This window comes from Astyanax mexicanus, chromosome 11, assembly GCF_023375975.1.
Source record: "Astyanax mexicanus isolate ESR-SI-001 chromosome 11, AstMex3_surface, whole genome shotgun sequence".
Classification (NCBI taxonomy): domain Eukaryota; kingdom Metazoa; phylum Chordata; class Actinopteri; order Characiformes; family Acestrorhamphidae; genus Astyanax; species Astyanax mexicanus.
In genome coordinates this window covers 10730382-10749859 of record NC_064418.1, presented here as the reverse complement: position 1 = coordinate 10749859, position 19478 = coordinate 10730382, and the positions used below count along the sequence as shown (strand labels likewise).

Here is a 19478-nt window from a genome sequence, read left to right as displayed (position 1 = left end):
CCAAATGTAATAAAATATTGCATTAAATTAGTAAATAATTTATTTCTTTAAATAAATAACTTTTTTTAACTTTAGAGACAAACGTGCATTGCTTGTTAAATCGAAATTACATCGTAAAAATCAATGTTAAATCGTTAAAAATGTATTACATTATTATAATAAAAATATTATAAAGATTAAATAAAAAAAATCGACGGAATAAAAAAAATAGTTTTCTATATTAATTTGAGGGATAGGTTTATTAGCTAGCTAAATTGAGAGGTCTGCACATGTCATTGGAAAAATGCGTTTAATTGAGAGATAAATTATGTGTTTTCTCTAGAATTAAATGTTAGCAACTTTTCTACCCTGATATTTAAGATGCTCAGTTGTAATACTTAGACCACTCGCAGTCAGCCTGCAGGAGACTCTTGGACTCTTATTTTGTACTGTAGTGATTTCATTTCCAGGATATCCACGCTAGGATATACTGGAAGTAGCTGTCGGCTGGGAGAAGGTGCGTTTTGGTGTATAACCGCGTCTTTTAGGACTTTAAACACTATTGGTAGATTATAAACGTTAGTAAACAGACAGTCTATAGTGTGGGTACGAGGTAAACTCGATCGGTTAATGATAAGTTTAGTTCTTTACTGTGGAAAGTTGTTGGCTTAGCTAACCGCTAACAGTCAACAATCTGCTCCTGAGCCAAACAGAGTTATCAGTTCATTTATTCAGCTTTAATTACTGTATTCTGCTTTACTTTAAACCCTACATACCTAAAACCTCTACACCTGCATGAGACACTTCGCTACTGTGTAAAATGCTAACTTAACTAGCTTACATTAAACAAGATAGGAGCCTCATTATTTGTATAGAAAAATATATATATTTATGGAAAATGTGTTACCGGAGCGATTGTCCTATTTTTTTTTTAACTCTAAAGGCTGTAGAATATTTTAACTCTATATAGCCTGTAACATTTCTAAATCTTCTGTTTTAACTGTTTTACTTATTTCTTAAATCATTTCTAAGAACTGGAGAAATGTCACCGATTAAAAGGATTTTTTTCTTGTACACTTTTTAGCTCCTAAGCTCAGGCTTTAGCTTATTATTTATCTCACTGTTGAGCTCTTTGGTTCACTCTTTTGTTCACTCTGTAGCTAGGGTTACACTTTGGTTAACTTTTTGGCTTATTTTTCTTAGCTTACTTGCTCTGAACAGCAACTTGCTCTTTAGATAACTGTTTTGTACACTCTATAGTTAGCTTAATCTATGGTTCATTCTTTAGCTCACTCTGTAGCTGTCTATCTTTTGTTCACTCTTGGATTCACTTTTTAGCTCACTCTTTGCTTTAACTTTTAACTTGCTTTAACTTGCTCTTTAGCTTAGTTTTGAAGAACAGAAGCAGAATTCTGAGGGAAAAAAGTGGTTTAATCTTTCTTTCTCTCTCCTTTATAGAACTTCATACTGCAGAACCAGTCACCTTGGATCCCACCTGTGGCTTTAAAGACAGACGCCCCATTCCTTGAGTCACCTCCGTTACTCTATCAGTCCATCACTGTGTCTCTCCCTCCCTGCAGCCTCCTCCTGCTCTCTCCATCATGACGGAACCGGAGCTGCTGACGGAGGTTCCAGCATCGCTGAAGCGCCTGGCCAAGCAGGTGGTGCGTGGCTTCTATGGAATCGAGCACGCCCTAGCGCTGGACGTGCTGATCCGGAACCCCTGCGTGCGAGAGGAAGACATGCTGGAGCTGCTGAAGTTCGACCGCAAGCAGTTGCGCTCGGTGCTCAACACGCTGAAAGGAGACAAGTTTGTCAAATGTCGCATGCGAGTGGAGACGGCGCCTGACGGCAAGACCACGCGCCACAATTACTACTTCATCAACTACCGTCTGCTGGTCAATGTAGTCAAATACAAACTGGACCACATACGACGGCGCATCGAGACAGACGAGCGCGACTCCACCAACAGGGCATCCTTCCGCTGTCCGTGCTGCCACAACACCTTCACAGACCTGGAGGCCAACCAGCTGTTCGACCCGATGACAGGTGAGACCACAGATACACTGTTAGAGCTGGTTTAGGAAGTAAATTTAGAAAAATCTATTAATCTGGGCAAACAAGTTGGAAAGGAAAAATAAGGTAAAATAAAAGGTAGTAAAAGCTCATTTCAGCTTCCCATCACAGAGAAACAAAAAATGGACAATAATAATGATTAATTGTTGCACCACCTGCCCCCTTTCTGAAGACAATGCCTTAAAGTTAACTAGTTAGTTAACCAGCAGCAAGTAGGTTGCTGAACTTAAGCACTCCTCTGCTTTATGGTATTTTCATGATAGTATTCTTGGCAATATGACAAAACACTAAATAAAAAAAAATAATTTCAAGATACACCGCTGCAATAAAATGAAAATAACATTTTATTATTGCATACGATGGCACACACCTAACCAAGATATAAAAAATTTATATATATAAAAAAAAAATGTTATCAGATTTGAAACAAAAGGGATGGGATTGGGCTTAATTGTGATCCAAAAGCCAGAATTTTTATGATTTAATTTTGTTTCAGTAAAAAACAAGTATCCATATAGTATAGTATAGTATAGTATCCAAATGTGGGCATTTAATGAGTTAATACTGTAAAATTATTTGCCAAGGGGTATTGTATCTAAAAAATATATCAGAACATCCCTAATTGTGAATTGTTTGAAAACTATTGTAATACTGAATTTTATGGATGTAAGTGGTAATGTTGTGCTTGTACTTGCAGTGGCAGAATTATGCACTAGAGGGCAGCAGAATCACAAACATTCACATTGCAAAAACAGCTATGCAGGCAGTGGGATGAATTTTTAACCAACAGGGTAGAAAATCTGTGGTGCACCTGTGCTGCTCTCAGAAAAAGAAAGGATAAGATCTTAAAAAAAATGAAACCACAAATAAGACACTTCTGGGACACCAAGAGGAAGTTATGAAGCTTGTGGAAGAAAAGTGAGACTAATAAACTAATAAATATCAGTCTGTTTCTCTCTTTTCTATCTCACTCTCTCTCTCTTTTTCTCTCTTGCTCGCTTGTTGTCCTAAGCTCAGTATATTTTACAGCTTTTTTGACATAGGTACTGATTTATTTACCTGCTAGCAGAGTAAAACACACACAGACAGAAAAGCACTGACACTAGAGCTGCCCTGATGCATCATGGGTAAAACGTGCAGGGTGTTCTAATGAAATTATATTAAAGTTGTAGTGTTTTCAGAACCCAGCTCCCCTGGATGAGCTTTTGTTACAGAACGACTCCTAGCATAGCATATAGTGGCTTACAAAAGATCAAGACCAAGTGATAGACAAACACAAAGAAGCACATAATTATGAAGTGGAAGCCTTTTGCTGCAATTTAAGCTGTAAGTCTTTTGAGGTATGTCTCTACCAGCTTTGCGCATCTAGAGGCTGAAATATTTGCCCTAAAATCTTCTGAAAAACAGCTCAAGCTCGGCCAGGTTGGAAGGAGAGCGTCTGTGAACAGCAATTGTCATGTCTTGCCACAGATACTCAATGGAATTTAGGTCAGGACTTTCACAGTGGGGATGGCAGTGGCACCCCTTTTGAACACTAGGCTAATTGTGTTGCTATTATTACTATTACAGAAACTATTGTGAATCATGGAATTCCACAGGGTTCAATTGTAGGACCTATGGTACTGTGAAGAACTGAAGTACAAGCTTATGTACAGCATCTACCAGGTTAAACACTAAAAAGAAACAAACAAACAAGAAATTGCAATATTGGAGGTAAAGTCCTTTAAGATTTCGATCATTAATATTTTTTGTTCATCTGTTGTATTATCCTGAAATGCTTTGTGTACCACCAGTGGTACCCGTATCACAGTTTGAGAACCGATAGGCTTGAAAATTGATTTTTGTCATTTGAGATTTGATTTAGAACCATCAATATTCAAATCAAGATGCATCTAAGAATCAAACATTTCCTCCATACCTACTACAAAGAGAATAAGATTTAACAACGTGAATTTTTTTTAGGTTCAACTGGTAATTGAACATGGTTCACAGATATACAATTTAACAAACACCTCTGTTTACACACAAAAATCACTTTGTAATGATTACATTGTTATTTTATTTGAAATTTAAATATCCTTTTAAATACCATATTGATGGCCTCATTGTTAAGAACAATGTGATTAATTTTGATTAATTACAGCAAATTGTGTGATTTAATTAGCTTTTTTTGTATAATATATTGATCAACAGCCCTAAAATAAAGTGAAAAGGATTGGGCTTGGTCTTCTATATTTTAGTGCATTTCAAGTTAGTGTTTCAGTTATCTAAGCATCTCTGTTAAGCAAACTGCCACCTGTTGGTGTGTCACTAAAGCAGAAGACAGTAAGAGAAAGCAGGTGAGAAAGGAGTGAAAGGAGCGCGATAGTGTGAGTGGTGAGGTAGAGACGGGAGGTAAAGACTCCTGCAGGGGGAAAAGGCGACCAGCGGGCAGGAGAGGCGAGCTGTTGCTAGGATACGCAGTGGGATGGTCACACAGAGGGGTAGGTAAAGAGCAGCCGCACTGCCGGCCATGCCGGAGAGAGTCTGACCCAGAGACACCCTTCAGACACACACACACACACACGCTGGCACGGATAAGGTCCTGCCACCATACTGCAGAGTCAGTTCCTCTTGATACACATTGATTCGCTCTCTCAGAGAGCTCTTGTGTTAACATTGCTTCTGTCATTATCACCATTGATTTAGCAGATCCACACCCTTAATTGATGGGCATCAGCTCTGTGGAGCTGGCATAAGTTAAAGTCTCCCTTTCAATTTCCTTAAAAAAAAGATTCTGAACACGAACAACAAAAATGTCAGTAGTGCTATTATTTTATTTTAATAAAATTTTGATTCTAAATCGCAGCAGAATCTCTGCCCAATTTATGCTTAGTCACCTCATGCAACTAGTATGTATTTTGATAAGTTTTAATCAAATGCATTCACACTTAGTCAAACGCGTCTCCTGTTAGTCAGACTGAAATCTGATTGCTGTATAGGACAGAATAAGCAAATTTATACACACATTCAGTTTGCAAGCATACCAGTTGTTATTATTGCTGTTTTGTTTGTCAATTGTGTCTTGAAGAGATATATTCTTTTACATTGCTTTAATGTGTCTAAAATCTTCTTAAATCACCTGCTGATGTGATTGGTGTGATTGGATTTACAGTGCTGCACTTCTCACTCTGTGACTAAGAATAGTTGTGTCGAGCCTACACAGTCTGATTTTTGTTTTGTTTTTTCAAACTTATAGATTTGTAGAAAGTGTAAGACTTAAGCATATTGTGGGGGAAAGAGAATAAAGATTTTTAACACCATTCTAACTGGATATCCCTCTTGAGAGTACATTATTCAGCTGATACAGTGTGTAGCTAATAGTAAAACACCACAGCAGAGCTAACAAACAGCACTAATCATGAAGAAATTTGCTGAATAAGCAACCTTTTTTGGTTGTGTTTTCAGTGTTAGCCCCACAGTGCTGTTCAGAATGTGAATTCACATACTCTCTTAGCTGATGCTTGGAGTTCCACAGCATTTTAAATGTAGTTGATTGGCAGGCAGTGCAGAGAATGTAACATCCACCTCCACCCGTTCTAGTATTATCAATTTGGCTAATCAATCTGAAATAGTTTCAGCTCCAAAAACACTGATTGATGCATCTCTAGCATTTATACTGCCAATTTTGTGCAGCTTGGCCATTCAGATATATTTGGACATAATCCTGATTCTTGAAGTGACCAGGTCTAAACAGCTAAGACCCTGCATATGTTTTTGCTTTAGCTTGAGCTCTCACAGAACCCCTTTTCAGTTTAATTGCAGGTGAAAATTGGGAGGAAATTGCTTGTGTGAACACAGCAAAAGAGAGATTCTGGGTGTTTAAAGATAAAACTATGGGGTTTCGACTTTGGAAAAACTTTAGAGTGCATGACAGTGTGTCACAGTAAAAAGGTGAGGATGTGACAAGACTTCGCAGACTTCAACATAGCTTATCTCAAATCTCCTTATCTCTTCTGCCAGCTGACCAATCAAAGCAGAGATCAGAGGGCCATCAAAAACCCAATCAAATAAACCTGCTGACTCATGTAATGTGGGCCATAACTTTAGAGGAGTTTAACACCTCTTATTTAAGCTCTCATATGGTTATTAGGATTGCCATGGCTCCACTGCCTTCTCTAAAGATCTAAATAGCCCATTAAAATAACCCTTATTTGAGAGTTTAACAGGATAAAAGAGCAGCAGCACCAGTGAAATTACTGGAAAATGTAGGACAAAGAATAAACTGAATCTGGTAGCTAGGACTGCGCAATGTGACAAAAACTCATATCTCAATTTGTTTTAGAGAAAGACTGTACTCTTCCAAACCAAACAATTTCCACACACACCCCACCTATGTTCTGTAAAATACAGCTGTTAGCTAACTTTAACTACTTTAATTCAGTGTGGAACGTTTTAGCTAGGTAGCTAAAAGTAGCTATAAGCCCCGAGCTAGCAATAGCCAGCTAGCTAATTAGCAAGCTAACTGTTTTTAGAAGTGCACGTAGCAGTCTGTGAGGTCAGGCACAGACCAGTGAGTATACTATGTGGTGTTCACCGCTTAGTTTCTAGTGCTTACCAGTTAGTGTCCACTGCTCCCCACTTAGTGTCCAGTGCTCCCCACTTAGTATCTGGTGTTTGGCACTTTTCTCTTTACCTAAAAAAATATACTATGTCCCTTCAGGGGCTCCATACTTTACTGACTTTTTTTTAGTGTTTTAAAGTTGGAAACTCACTAAAGCTATCAGGGCAGTTTGGTTCTAAGAAGAACTCTGTGTACGGTCTCTTGTAAACACAAGTTCATGTAATTCCTGACCATAAATAAGATCAACAAAACCTTTTATTTTCTGTTTGATTGGGAAAATGAAGTGAACAGGGTTCTAAATGGAACTGAAAAAGGGTTCCATAGTGGAATAATACAGGAGTCGTGCGCAAACAGAAGTTTTGTCCTCATTTTTAGATCTGCCTGAACTAATGTTTGTCAAGAAAATCCCGTAATCACCTTTTATTCAAAGAGTTAGCTTTTTATTTTTGTAACATTGCCTAGACTTCCCTTCCTCTCATTAAATCCCACTGTGAGTACAATCACAGTTATCATTTTTCTTTTATATTTTTCTATGGTTCTTTTGTTGCGAGTGTTCTGGCAGAGTGCGGAGCTCCCTTGCATTTTAAAAAGAGAGTGCTGTGTAATTTAGCACAGACCTATTCAGATATGATGAAAAAAAAGCATAAACCACACTTGCAGAGAGACAGAGCCCGCTTTACTGTGTGAAAGACTTAATGAAAGCCTGTGTGCTCGCTGATATGCTCTCTGTTCTTTCAAGTTAGTGGGACGTCACAGAGAGAATTGGGAGATTGTTAATTGTTCTTAGCGTTTGATGGCTCCGATTCCTGTGGTTGGAAAGCTCTGACTCTAGTCTGCCATTATCTCTAATTGCAAACATTGTCTCTTCTAGCATATTAAAAGACAAAAATGATTGGGTTTTTTTTATTCTCACTTTTTTGTTCTTTTTTGCTCTGTTACTTTGTTCTTCTTTTCTATCTTTATCTTTATTTTATCAATTTAATTGAGTTTCATAAATTACAAAAATAAAGGAAAAATAAATAATTATAATAATTTATTTTATGTACTTATGACATCTGGTCAACAAGAGGTAAAGGATTAGGTGGTGGCACCAACTTTTTCACATTTAAAAATTAATGGGATTTTATCACAGCTTCTTTATCTTCTAAAGATTTAAAATAATGCTTAGTAGCTACAGCTCTATGGGACAGTTGGTGAAGTCATACATTCAAGGCTAAACACTAATAACACAGAATGCTATTAACACTAATTCACACAAGTTTAAATATACTGCCTTTACCCAGCACCATGTAAATTAGGCATTAGATATTAATTGTTTTTATTTGTGTAAGGAAAAGCTGCTGTAAAGTGAGTAAAATTCAGAATTTGGAAATGATGTAAGTGGAGGTGTTACTGTATTTCATGACAGCATGGATGCTTTGAATGTTTGGCAATTAAAATTATTTGGCCGAAAATTTAAAAATAAGTGCTTTTTATGTTTGATTAACACAGAGCAATGAGTGAAGTGTTTACTTTAACATTACATTTTTTTTAAAGGCAGCTAAAATTATTTGACTGAAAATTGTAATTGAAAAAGGCCTAATAATTGATATTGAACAGCATTTTTCTTTGGTTGTGTACCTGCAGGGATGATAAAAATCCCTGTGATGAAAAAAGTCTTTATCATAGTTTTGTAATGGATTTTTCTTTTAAAAGCAAGACAAAAATACATGGATTATGTCTAGTCATAGAATAATATTTTCTTTTCAATGGAAAATCATCATTAAAAATGCTGTGTGGGTCAGCACTAGGCTTAATTCCTGTATGGGAAATTGATCCTTAGATTGTTTTAATTAATGCAGTGTAGTGAAAACATGGCAAAATTAGTAAAAACGTGTTCAGTGTTTGGTATTTGACCTTTTATTTCAGTGCATCTCTAATATATGCATGTTTTCTAAATCCCAACAGAGGTTCTTCCCTGTCTCTTATCCAAATCTAGACTGCAGATCATACTGTAGTAATAGTAGGTGCTTTTATACAGGAGCTGTAGCTGTAATATACTCAGTGATGTCAGTAACGCGTTACTTAGTAACGCGTTACTCTAATCTGACCCTTTTTTTCAGTAACGAGTAATCTAACGCGTTACTATTTCCAATCCAGTAATCAGATTAAAGTTACTTATTTAAGTCACTGTGCGTTACTCTCTCTCTCTCTCTCTCTCTACCTCATCTCCTCCACACACACACACATACACACACACACCGCTCCCTTACCCATTCCCCCTCCGCTCTTCCCCAATCACACGCGTCTCGCTTTCTCCCCTGTCTCTCTCTCTCGCGCTCGGCGTGTCTTTAGTTTCCGCCCGTTTTCGTTTTCCGCCAGTTGTCGGGCTCCCAATCTCTTTATAAAGGCGTTTTTTTTGCGGCCGCGTCCCAATTCACTAGCCAGGGCAGCGGTCTGCCACAAATTTGATTGGCAGAGGAGAGCGTTTGAAGATTTTACACCACACGTGATTGGAAGTTCACTGTGGCGCAAGAAAAGTTCCGGTGCTTTAAATGAACACTGTCAGAATTAAATCCTTCTCAGTAGTTGGGTCCGGTATGGGTCCGTATTGGACAACGTCTGGTTCCGGACCCGGACCGCAGTCTGCAAATATGTGATCCCTGGTCTAGACCATATACACGGTTCTGTTTTATAAAACCACTCCTTGCTGCCCTGCAGAGAACAACAAGTTCAATGTTCAGATTTACAGTGTTAAATATGTCAGGTCAAGAAAGACTTTCTTTATTTTATATATTTTTTATAAAAACAAGTATTTATGTTTAGTAAAATCAAGAAAGACCGTATTTTATTTTTATAAAAAAATATTTCTGTTAAGTTAATTTTCTTATTTTTATAAAAAAAAAACTTATTTTTTTAGAAAATAGTTCAACTTAATAGAGATAAATTGTTGCTGTTAAAAATGCATTTTCCAATAAAGGGAGTATTGGCAAAACTGGTTATAATGTTTATGTTAAGGCGGCGGGAGGTGGTGTCTGCAGCTGCTGAAAGTAACTAATAAAGTAACTTGTAAAGTAACTTAGTTACTTTTAAAATCAAGTAATCCATAAAGTAACTAAGTTACTTTTTAAAGGAGTAATCAGTAATCGGATTACTTTTTCAAAGTAACTATACCATCACTGAATATACTGTATAATCTGGTACTGATCAATCGTTTAAAGTTTCTCCCTCTCTCTTTTCTCTGTCTCTCTCTCTGTCTGTCTGTCAGTCTCTCGCTACTGGAAGCAAGCTGTTGTGTTTGTTCTCTCACAGCTGTTCTAAAATGTAGACTCAGGGTTTGTGTTCTGTGTGTGTTGTGCTGTTCTGCGTTGTTCTCTCAGTAGAGGCCCTCAGGGCTGTGTTACTGGTAAAGACAGGTGGAGCGGTTTTCCATAGACAGGCTGCACTGAGGCACTGGGAGAAAGTGTACTGGACATTTGCTGCTTGTCAGCATGAACTCAGACAACTTTGGTGAAAATTTATTTATGTACTTTTCTGTTTAGCATGATATTGTATTAGGTTTTATTTTAAGTCTCATATTTTGTAAGACAGAATGCTGTCTTTACTGAAGTATAAATTACAAAAAAAATGGAATGCTGTAAACATCAGCATTTATAGGCACCTTTAAGTAATTAAGTCAGAGTTAGTATATAGACAGATTCTTGGAAATCTGGCATCAGTAGTTAGTGCTGTATATTGGCAAGAACCTACTACAATATGAATCACAATACAGGAATTACACTTCAATATATCTGGATATATTGCAATATTGTAAACAAAGCAATATACTGCGATTGTTTAAAAGAAATTAGGAAATAATACTGTCATAGTATTAAAAAAAGTTATCCAGTGGGCAGAGTTTAAACACAACACTCACTGAATCACTGTCTTACACCAATCTTTACATGTAAACCAATAATTATATGTCCATATTGTGTTTTTGGAAAAAAAAAAAAATTCTTACATCCCTATAAGTATCGATATTCAAACCGAACAATTGGTATCAGCACATTCCTTATTATTTTCATTGTTTATTTGACCTTTTCCTGACCCCCCCCCCCCCCCTCTCTTCTCCCACTGTACCTTTCTCTCTCTCTCTCTTTCTCTCTCACTCACACTCACACATAAACACACACACAATCACACTTACCCGTCAGATTGTTTGTTTTTCTGGCAGTAGATTGTCGGAGGGTAGAGCTATAATAAAAGCTCAGTCGGAGGTGATTGTTTTTCGCGAGTGCGTTCATGGGGCTTGTCAGCTTGCCAGAATGAAAATCACCACAAACTGTTTACTCTGTTGATTTTTTTTTTTTTTTTTAAATACCCTCCGGTGCAGAAATCTGTAGCACTGATCTGACTTTTCTTCATCCTGACCACCTTAACTGCAGCATTATATGGACTGTGTAATATTTAGTGTTTGCTCAGATGGCAAAAAATGTTTGTTCTGATTTTTGTCTGTTGCTTGTCTCTCTGCTTGTACTTTGGTGCACCTCACTACACCCGCTTACAAAGTACTGCGTTGTCATTTAAATATATATGCTGTCATATTTATTAAATGTACTGTATTGTTTTAGTTTTATGTTTGCACATAGGGCTGTCAATCACGATTGATTACAATTTTTTTCTTAACAATAATAATAGTAATTTGTTCTAACCTTATTAATAAGGTCAATGCATTATGGTTGTATTTATATTCTCTGGTATAATGTTGGTGTAAGTGCATCTTTTTGATTGTAAACACAGAATATTCTTTGTGAAACCAGCTCACACAATCTCATCAAAATTGGTTGTGTAATTGGCCTCAGTCGAAAATTATTGGCATTTCCTCCTGTCTTTACTTTTGCCCACTGGTTCTCTGACCTGCACTAGCAGCATTCTGACCTCTGGTGTTTAAACAATGCAACTGCATGAGATTTCATAGTAACAGAACGTGGAATTGACTGTTCCCGAGATGTAGATTGTCTCATTTTTCCATCATGCATCGTTACATCCCTAATTATTTATTATCATCCACCTCTATCTATTTCTAGGGGATCGGGAGCTAAAGTTAGCTATTTTGCTAACTTTTGCCAATTTGAATGTTTCCGTTCCACAGTAAATGCAGCAGCCTCAGGTGACAGAGCTGAAATGACTGAAAATGGCTGCAATTCAGTGTTATTACATTAAAACCACAATTTGCCCTCTAAAAAAATACTAATTCTGTGCATTCTATTGGTTGCTTACACCACCATCTTGCTTGGGATTTCTGATAACCCGTAGTGTGGAATGTGTCTGAAAACCCTCTGTTTGAAGAGCAATGTTGCCCTAAAACTTCACCCTACTCCTCTATCCCAACAAGAATAGGATAGGATAATCTAGCGCAGTGAGTGAACTCTCAAAACAGAGGGCTAAGTGGGATGGGCAGTGGGTTAAAATAAATTGTTCCTAAGTATGTAAATGCAATCTCTGTCTTTATCTCTTTTGCAGGGACATTCCGCTGTACCTTTTGTCAGACTGAAGTAGAGGAGGACGAGTCTGCCGTCCCGAAAAAAGACGCCCGGACGCTGGTCGCACGCTTCAACGAGCAGATTGAGCCCATTTATGTGTTACTACGGGAGACCGAAGACATCAATCTATCACATGACCTACTGGAGCCGGAGCCTACAGAAATTCCTGCCCTGAAACAAAGGTTGGCTCCACCCATTCTATTGAACATATTCATTTTTAAAACAATGCCATGTCAGGTTTGATGCTTTTCATTGTTGTGTTAGATGGTATTACATATGGTTACATAGTGAACCTATAAACCTTGTATTACAAACCTAATCAACACAAAAGTGGTGTTTATTAAATACTTAGACTGTTTCCACACAGTTTCTCCACTGAAAAAAAATATGTGACTGTTATTCCACAATGCTGGTGATTTCAGGAAGTAGATTAGTTTGTATTTATGCTGAAATAAGGATTAAATCTCATAATTAACTCACTACCTCCTTCTGTTTCACTCTTTCTGTCTTACTCTCTCTATTGCTTTCTCTTACTTGCCTCGTTTGAAGCCGGGAGCGTGCGGCACCTTCTGGTGGTGCTGGTGCTGGAATGCCTGGCCGTGACGTCTGGAAGAAGGGCTCGTCGTACGGGGACCTGTACACTCAGAACGTGGTTATCAACATGGATGAGCAGGAGTCGCAGGGCCAGGCGGCCGAAGCAAAGGCCCCCAAAGAGAGGCCCGTGTGGCTGACAGAGAGTACTGTGGAGCCATATGGCGAGACGGATGTCCTGAAGACTGGTGAGTAGCATCATCCCAGAGTTGTAGATTAAGAAATATTTGAGGCTCTACCAAGCATTAAAGGAGAACTCCGGTGTAAAATGGACTTTTGTTGTAGTAAAACATGATATGTTTTACATATGATACAAGTACTTACCTTTAATGAATAGCACACCTCCGTTCTCCCACAGCGTTCCGAGATCCAAACATTTTAACAGTTTGTCCAAACACCCTTCAGACTGGGTGACACGGGGTATTAATGCCTCATTTTAAATGTCAGGGCTCTCCAGATTCTAGCAAGGAGGTGTGGAGCTACTTTGAGTCTGCATAACGGTGGAAAAAGTGATTTATCGGGGCAAGTTATGCTCTGTGTCACCCAGTCTGAAGATTTTTTTTTTATATATATATCAGTTAGTGGTTGCCATATCATATTGTATGCAAGAATAAAAATTAATTGAATATGCAGGAGTGCATTTAAAAAAATTGTATATATATATAGTTTTTAATTCAGAGTTTTGTCGTATTGCCAAGAGTATCGTTAGCACAAAAACACCAAGAAATATCATAATATTGTTTTAGGACCATATCGCCCACCCCTGTTTGGATGGGGCACCATCATTCCAGAGAACGCTGCTTTACTGCTTCACAGCTATTTGCTATTTGCTATATTTGCTATCTTTTCATGTATATGCTATATTTACAGTACCAGTCCTTTTATATTCAGTGGTTTTTATTATTTTATAATGTTCTGCATTGTAGATTAATACTAAAGTCATTTAAACAAATGTTTCATATTTTAGATGAGTCAGCTTTTATGAGGTGGTCTCCTGGAATGGCTTTCAGTTAACAGCTGTGCTAAACTTGTCAAGTAACTAGAGTTAATTAGGTGTATTTCTTACCATTTTATGTTTTTGAGAGGATCAGTTGTGTTGTGAAGAGGTATGGTAGAGGTGGTATACTGAGTTGGTATACAGTGAATATTCCTATTTGAGTAATGTTTTATATATAATATGTCCATATTATGGCAGGAACCACTCAACTAAGTTAAAAAAAAAAAAAAAAAAACTTAAAACTTCATGAGGGTCAGTCAATCCAAAAAATGTTAAGAACTTAAAAACAATCCATAAGTACAGTCACAAAGACCATCAAAAACGTAATAATGATAACTGGCTCACATCAAGAATGAACTTTTAACTGGTACTTAGGCCTGTCACAATAATTGCAATATTGATTTATTGTGCAATAAATTAACATGACCTCAATAGTTTTTGATAATATTGATCTCGTCTATTGTGTTTATTTGTATGTTTGTTCACATATATAACAGTGAACAGTATTTTAGCCAGTCATGCTTCAATAATTGTGACTCCATAACATACACACAGTGTACGGACTAAAGTAGGTAAAGAAATAAGTATATTTCTAATATAAACTAATTATAGTTCACCATTACTTCAAATTTTGTTGTTTTTAAAAAGTCTATAATTGCTTATTTTATGCTATTCTGTTATGATTGTCAGTGGCATTAAATAGTCTTAAAATTGCAAAAATATTGTGTATCACAATAATTTCTGGGACAATATATCGTCCACAAAAAAATCTTATCATGACAGGCCTACTGGTACTGTATATGAACCAGCTCAAGCTGAAGCACTCCTTCTATGATATAAATATCACACTCTAAATTGCTTGTTTTGACTTTGCAGCTGGAGAAGACTCCATGATGACACAAGAGGGCCTAGCTGGTCGTGGACCTGCGCAGAACGAGAACCCTGACGTTATTAAAGCCCTGCTCATCCACGAGAAGACAGCAGGCTCTGCGCCGATGGGCGGAGCCATCGCCAGGCCCACCATCCCAGCCGCCGACGCCAGCAACTCCGAGAGCGACACCAGCGAATCGGATGAGGACTCCCCGAGCCAGGCTCCCGCCCACGCAGCCGCTTCCAGGCCGGGCAGACGGGAAGAGGAGGATGAGGAAGATGACGACTTCGAGGAGGTGGGAGATGATCCTGTTGTGATGGTGGGTGGACGGCCCTTCTCGTACAGGGAGGTGAGCCAGAGGCCGGAGCTGGTGGAGAAGATGAGCGCCCAGGAGAAGGAGGCGTACATCGAGATAGGCCAGAACATCTTCCAGGACATGTACTACTGAAGGAGCTTGTAGTGTGTTGGTCTCACTCTAAATCTCTCTCTTTCTCTCGTTCTCTCTTTCTCTCTTTAATTCCATTTATTATCTGCTCATCTCTTTAGCTCATTCATTTGTGCTTTCGCTCTATCTTTCTTTTTCCCTTTCTCTGTATATATTATTCTCGGTAACTCTCTCATTCATTCATCCATCCATTTAACTCGGTCTAGCTCACATGTGCAATCATGCTCTCTCTCTCTCTCTCTCTCTCTCTCTCTCTCTCTCTCTATTTGTCTCTGTACATCTCACTCACTTTTCCAGTCTTTCTCTCTCTTAGTATTGCCCTCATGCTATTGCTCATGTCTACATCTACCTCACTCACTCACTCACTCACTCTCTTTTTCCATGTTCATCCATCCATCCATCCATCTTGCCCGTGCACAACAGATGCACCCGTCTTAAGCATCTCTCTCTTCATATTCTCTCTCCCTCCTTTATTTACTCTAACCGTTCCTCCCTCCCTCCCTTTATTATTCCCTTCGCCTCCCATGGTCCCTTATTCCCTTACTCCCTTTCTCTCCTCCTCCCGCTTTCCCTCACTCCCTCCCTTCTCACATTTATTCCCTCCCTTATTTACTCCCTCCATCTCATCCCTTCCCTTCCCAAGCCTGTTCCTCTCTTTATTACACACCATCCTTTACTCATCTTTTTCCCCCATAGTCCCTAATTCGGTTACTTCCTCGTTCCCTTACTCCTTTTTGTTCTTTTAAGGCTCCTTCATGCTCACTTTGATCTTACTGGACTTTTACTCTCTCTCTCTCTCTCTCTCACTCACCAAATCACTTTCCTCTTTCTCACCTCCTTCTTTCTCACTCTCTTTCTCTTTCTCTCTCCCCTGAGGCTCCTTCCTGCTTACTCAGACTGCAGGACTCCGTACCCCCATGTTTCTCTTCAGAACATGTGTTTTGCAGAGCTGTGCAGACCCCTGTGCTGCAGGACCCCAGCGTGGAGGAGAAGTATTCTGCTGAGCTCGGCAGCTGTTGGCTGCTGTTCCTCTCACCCGTTGCACCTCCCTCTCCTACTGGACTCTCTGATTCTCTTGGTGCCAAGCAACAGCGGTGTTCCTGCCTCCACTTCAGGATGAATAAACAATCACGAGCACTCACTGCTTTAAAAAAAAACGCACACAAGCACTTGACTTTAAATCCCTTTTTATTTGGTTTTCTTGCACACAACCAGACGCTCTCGGGCAAACAGTGGAGAGCCAGTGTTTCTGTGGTAACTTCTGAAACGGGGTGACCTGCCAGAACGCCTCTGAGTGAGAAGAGAGGAAAAAAAACACACACACACACAGAATGATCCTCAAGCTATTGCTTTTCACTGTATTTCACTTGCAGCCAGTCTGTACCTTATTTCATATTTCATTCAGGACAGTATTGAACAGTACAGTTTAATTACAAAGAAAGAATAATGGTGTTCAAACATCCAAATGTTTTTTTTTTTTAACTTTATTCTGCTGTCTGACAAGCAAACATGTCTCATCCTGTCTCATCCATCACTGGTTACAATCAGGGTGAAAAAGTTGATTTTTATTTTTGTTTCATTGTTAGTGGTTAAAATTATTTTTTTGACAGCAATAAAAAGTTGCTGGTAAAAAGTGTGGTTTTGTATTCAGTCAGATTATTGCATGCAGTGTTACTTTATTTGTACGGGCATTTAACCTTTCTCATTCTACAGGTGCATGTGTGCATTGGAAATGCATCATAAAAGGCATTACCACCCACAGTGGACAAAGAAGTGAGGGGTAATGACCAGGCTAGAACTGTGCAAGCGAACAGATAAGAAACTCTGACTAAAATCACCTCCACATTCAATACAGGAGATGCTAAACGCATTTCCTGCAGGTCAGTGCAGGGTTTATTAGCTTCCATGGAACATGGCAAAAGAAAAAATCAATGGACATGATGCCATTTTCCATGACCTGTTGCATGTCAATAAATGTAAATACATTTTATTGCCTAAAGTATCCTCTCTCCTGCGTTGCAGTGTTTGGTAATGTAAGGCCTGGATGCAGCTGCTCGTCCATGGAAGCCCAGTTCATGAAGTTCTCTACACTACTGTTCTTGATCTGATCTGAAGTTCACATTAAGTTTAGAGGTCTGTAGTGATGCAGTAATTCTGCAGAAGTTGGTTCCTCTGTGCACTGTGCTTCTCAGCATCTGCAAACTGTGCTCTTACCCTGCTAATTGAACCTTTACACTCTTACTGCTCTTACTGGTGCAATGTGCAATTAATGAAGATTGGCCACCAGGCTGCTCCATTTTAGCCATGAAACCTCCCACACTAAAATGACAGGTGTTTCAGTTTCATTGTCCAACCCCTGTATATTGGCTCACAGTGACTGGCCCACCAGCAAATCCCCAGATTACCCACTCTGGTCTTGTCCACCACCCATTGGAAAAGCCTCAGGATGAGACCCCCTCTGTTTATTTCATTAATGCAAACAAATGATTAGTCCCTCCGACAAATGTCAGCGCAGTGCCTCGAGGCGAGGACGGGAACAGAGGGGAGCGTCAGACAGGTTGCCCGTCCTTCAGCTGCACTGATTTACATATTGAGGGAATAAAAGCCTGGAGAGCAATGTTGGATTGGTCATAATGTGAGGCCTGAGGCATCCGCACTCCAGTGCAAGCACAGCGGGTTCACAGAGAGCGCGTGCAGCTGGGCCACACATTTAGCTGTGGTAATCCCCATAGCAAAGGCAGGCCTGGGTGAAATACGCTTGAGGCCGCTTATGACAGATCAAAGAGTGGACGGCACTGAAGTAGAATCAGTGGTAAATCTCACTGTGAATTCTGAGCAAATGCATGAAATGAAGGCACCTCATGCTGTTTAGAAAGCCACATACATATACACACATGTTTTAACCAGGTTGTAGAGCTATGCAGAGATAGAGAAAATAGAGAGAAAAAAAACTCTGTAAACTTTTCCTACCTGGTGTGAACCCCTCAAGCAGCAATACAGTAACTTCTGACCAATGCCTGTATGTGGTTTTATTACCTTCTTCTCACCAAAAAAGAAGACAATCATTTCCCACTATGTTGTCGAATTTGCAACCAGAGTTTATGCAGGTAAGACTAGAAATAATACCATTGCAACAAAGGTGATGGTGGCTGAATCCTGAAGTCAATCTTTTCCGCCATGTTGTTGAGCTTGCAACCAGAGTTTGCCTAGTAGATCCCAGAAGTAGAACTGCCTCTTCTCATGTCAATTGAAACAGGCCCATTATTAGTTGCAAGCTATTTTGAGCCTAAGGCAATAAAGCAATCCCAAACTATGATGCTCCCACCCCTATATTTAGTAGTTGGTTAGGTCTTTATATGTTGAAACGCAGTAATTGGTTACTGCAGACTAGTTCTTTTTTAGATTCACCCATTTTCCACTTTTGTCTTATCCATGTGGTCTTGAGGAAATGTCCGGTGAACAGCAATGTTTATAGTAGAACAGTCTTCGTAAAAAAAAAAAAAAAAAACTGTCCTTCTATGGGGACAGTAGTTTATATTTACCTTAAAAAATATCCTTGCCAATTGGGATCACAGGGACCCAATTAGTCCAAACACATTTGAGTTTTTTTTCAGCGTTTAAAAACTTTGGCTGATGTTTCTGTCTGGTGTGGCTGAAGAAACACCTGACTGGGATTCCATTCAATGTTCTTTGAGTTGAGTGACTTCCTTCCATGCGTAGTATTCTTATTCACTGTTTGTCTGATGGTGGGCTCGTGAACATTGACATTACCCAGTGTAACAGAGATCTGTAGATCCTTAGATATTCCTCTAAAGTTCTGTATGACTTTCCATAATATTATTTGCCAGACCCATGGACAAGTGGACATCTGTGCCTCAAGGTTTATGAGAATCATCTTGTTTTTATATTGGCTGTTGTACTCTTGATCCAGACCCTTATCAGTTTTAGTGGGTGGAAGCTGCTGCCATAATGTTTACGGAGAGCGCTCAGTCCTGTCAGTAGAAAGTGACTGACATGACCGATTTGGACAGGACTAAAATTATAGAGATGCTCCAGTAATAATTACATTACCGCACATCCCCATGGAAACCTAATTCCCTCCGAACAGCCCTTAAGTTAATCTCCTGTAGATGTAAAAAAAAAAGGCTACAGTGCTGGAGGGACAGAGTGTGCCATCCTGTTTAAAGCAATAGTAGGTCATTTTGTAGAAAGCGGTGGGGTAAAGCCAGTTTTCTGAGTATTCAAGTGCTTTGTTTTCTGAATAGCTTCAAAAATGGCAATTTCCATCTGCTTCTTGGGGAAACTGAGCTAGAAGGGCATCAATTTGCCATGAAAAGAAAACAAAATAGCTCTGTTCTGTATCAAGTTAAAGGGCCATAGACTACAGATTAAAATAAAAAATATTTGTACAA

General features: G+C 38.9%; 1 protein-coding gene across 1 annotated transcript; it reads left to right on the top strand.

Annotated features, from left to right (window-relative positions):
• The first annotated feature begins 404 nt into the window (after window positions 1-404).
• On the top strand, window positions 405-16702 carry gtf2e1 (general transcription factor IIE, polypeptide 1, alpha). Its single transcript, XM_007260419.3, has 5 exons — window positions 405-496; window positions 1438-2028; window positions 12143-12344; window positions 12712-12941; window positions 14627-16702. Exons 2-5 carry the CDS (start codon window positions 1581-1583, stop codon window positions 15067-15069), a joined length of 1323 nt encoding a protein of 440 aa, XP_007260481.2. The 5' UTR covers window positions 405-496; window positions 1438-1580; the 3' UTR covers window positions 15070-16702.
• The last annotated feature ends 2776 nt before the right edge of the window (window positions 16703-19478 follow it).

Bases quoted from the DNA above. Each gene is read 5' to 3' on its own strand.
- gtf2e1 (XM_007260419.3), top strand. From the start codon at position 1,581: ATGACGGAACCGGAGCTGCTGACGGAGGTTCCAGCATCGCTGAAGCGC. The intron at 2,029-12,142 runs GTGAGACCACAG...TCTCTTTTGCAG, and splicing joins GCTGTTCGACCCGATGACAG to GGACATTCCGCTGTACCTTT. The intron at 12,942-14,626 runs GTGAGTAGCATC...TTGACTTTGCAG, and splicing joins GACGGATGTCCTGAAGACTG to CTGGAGAAGACTCCATGATG.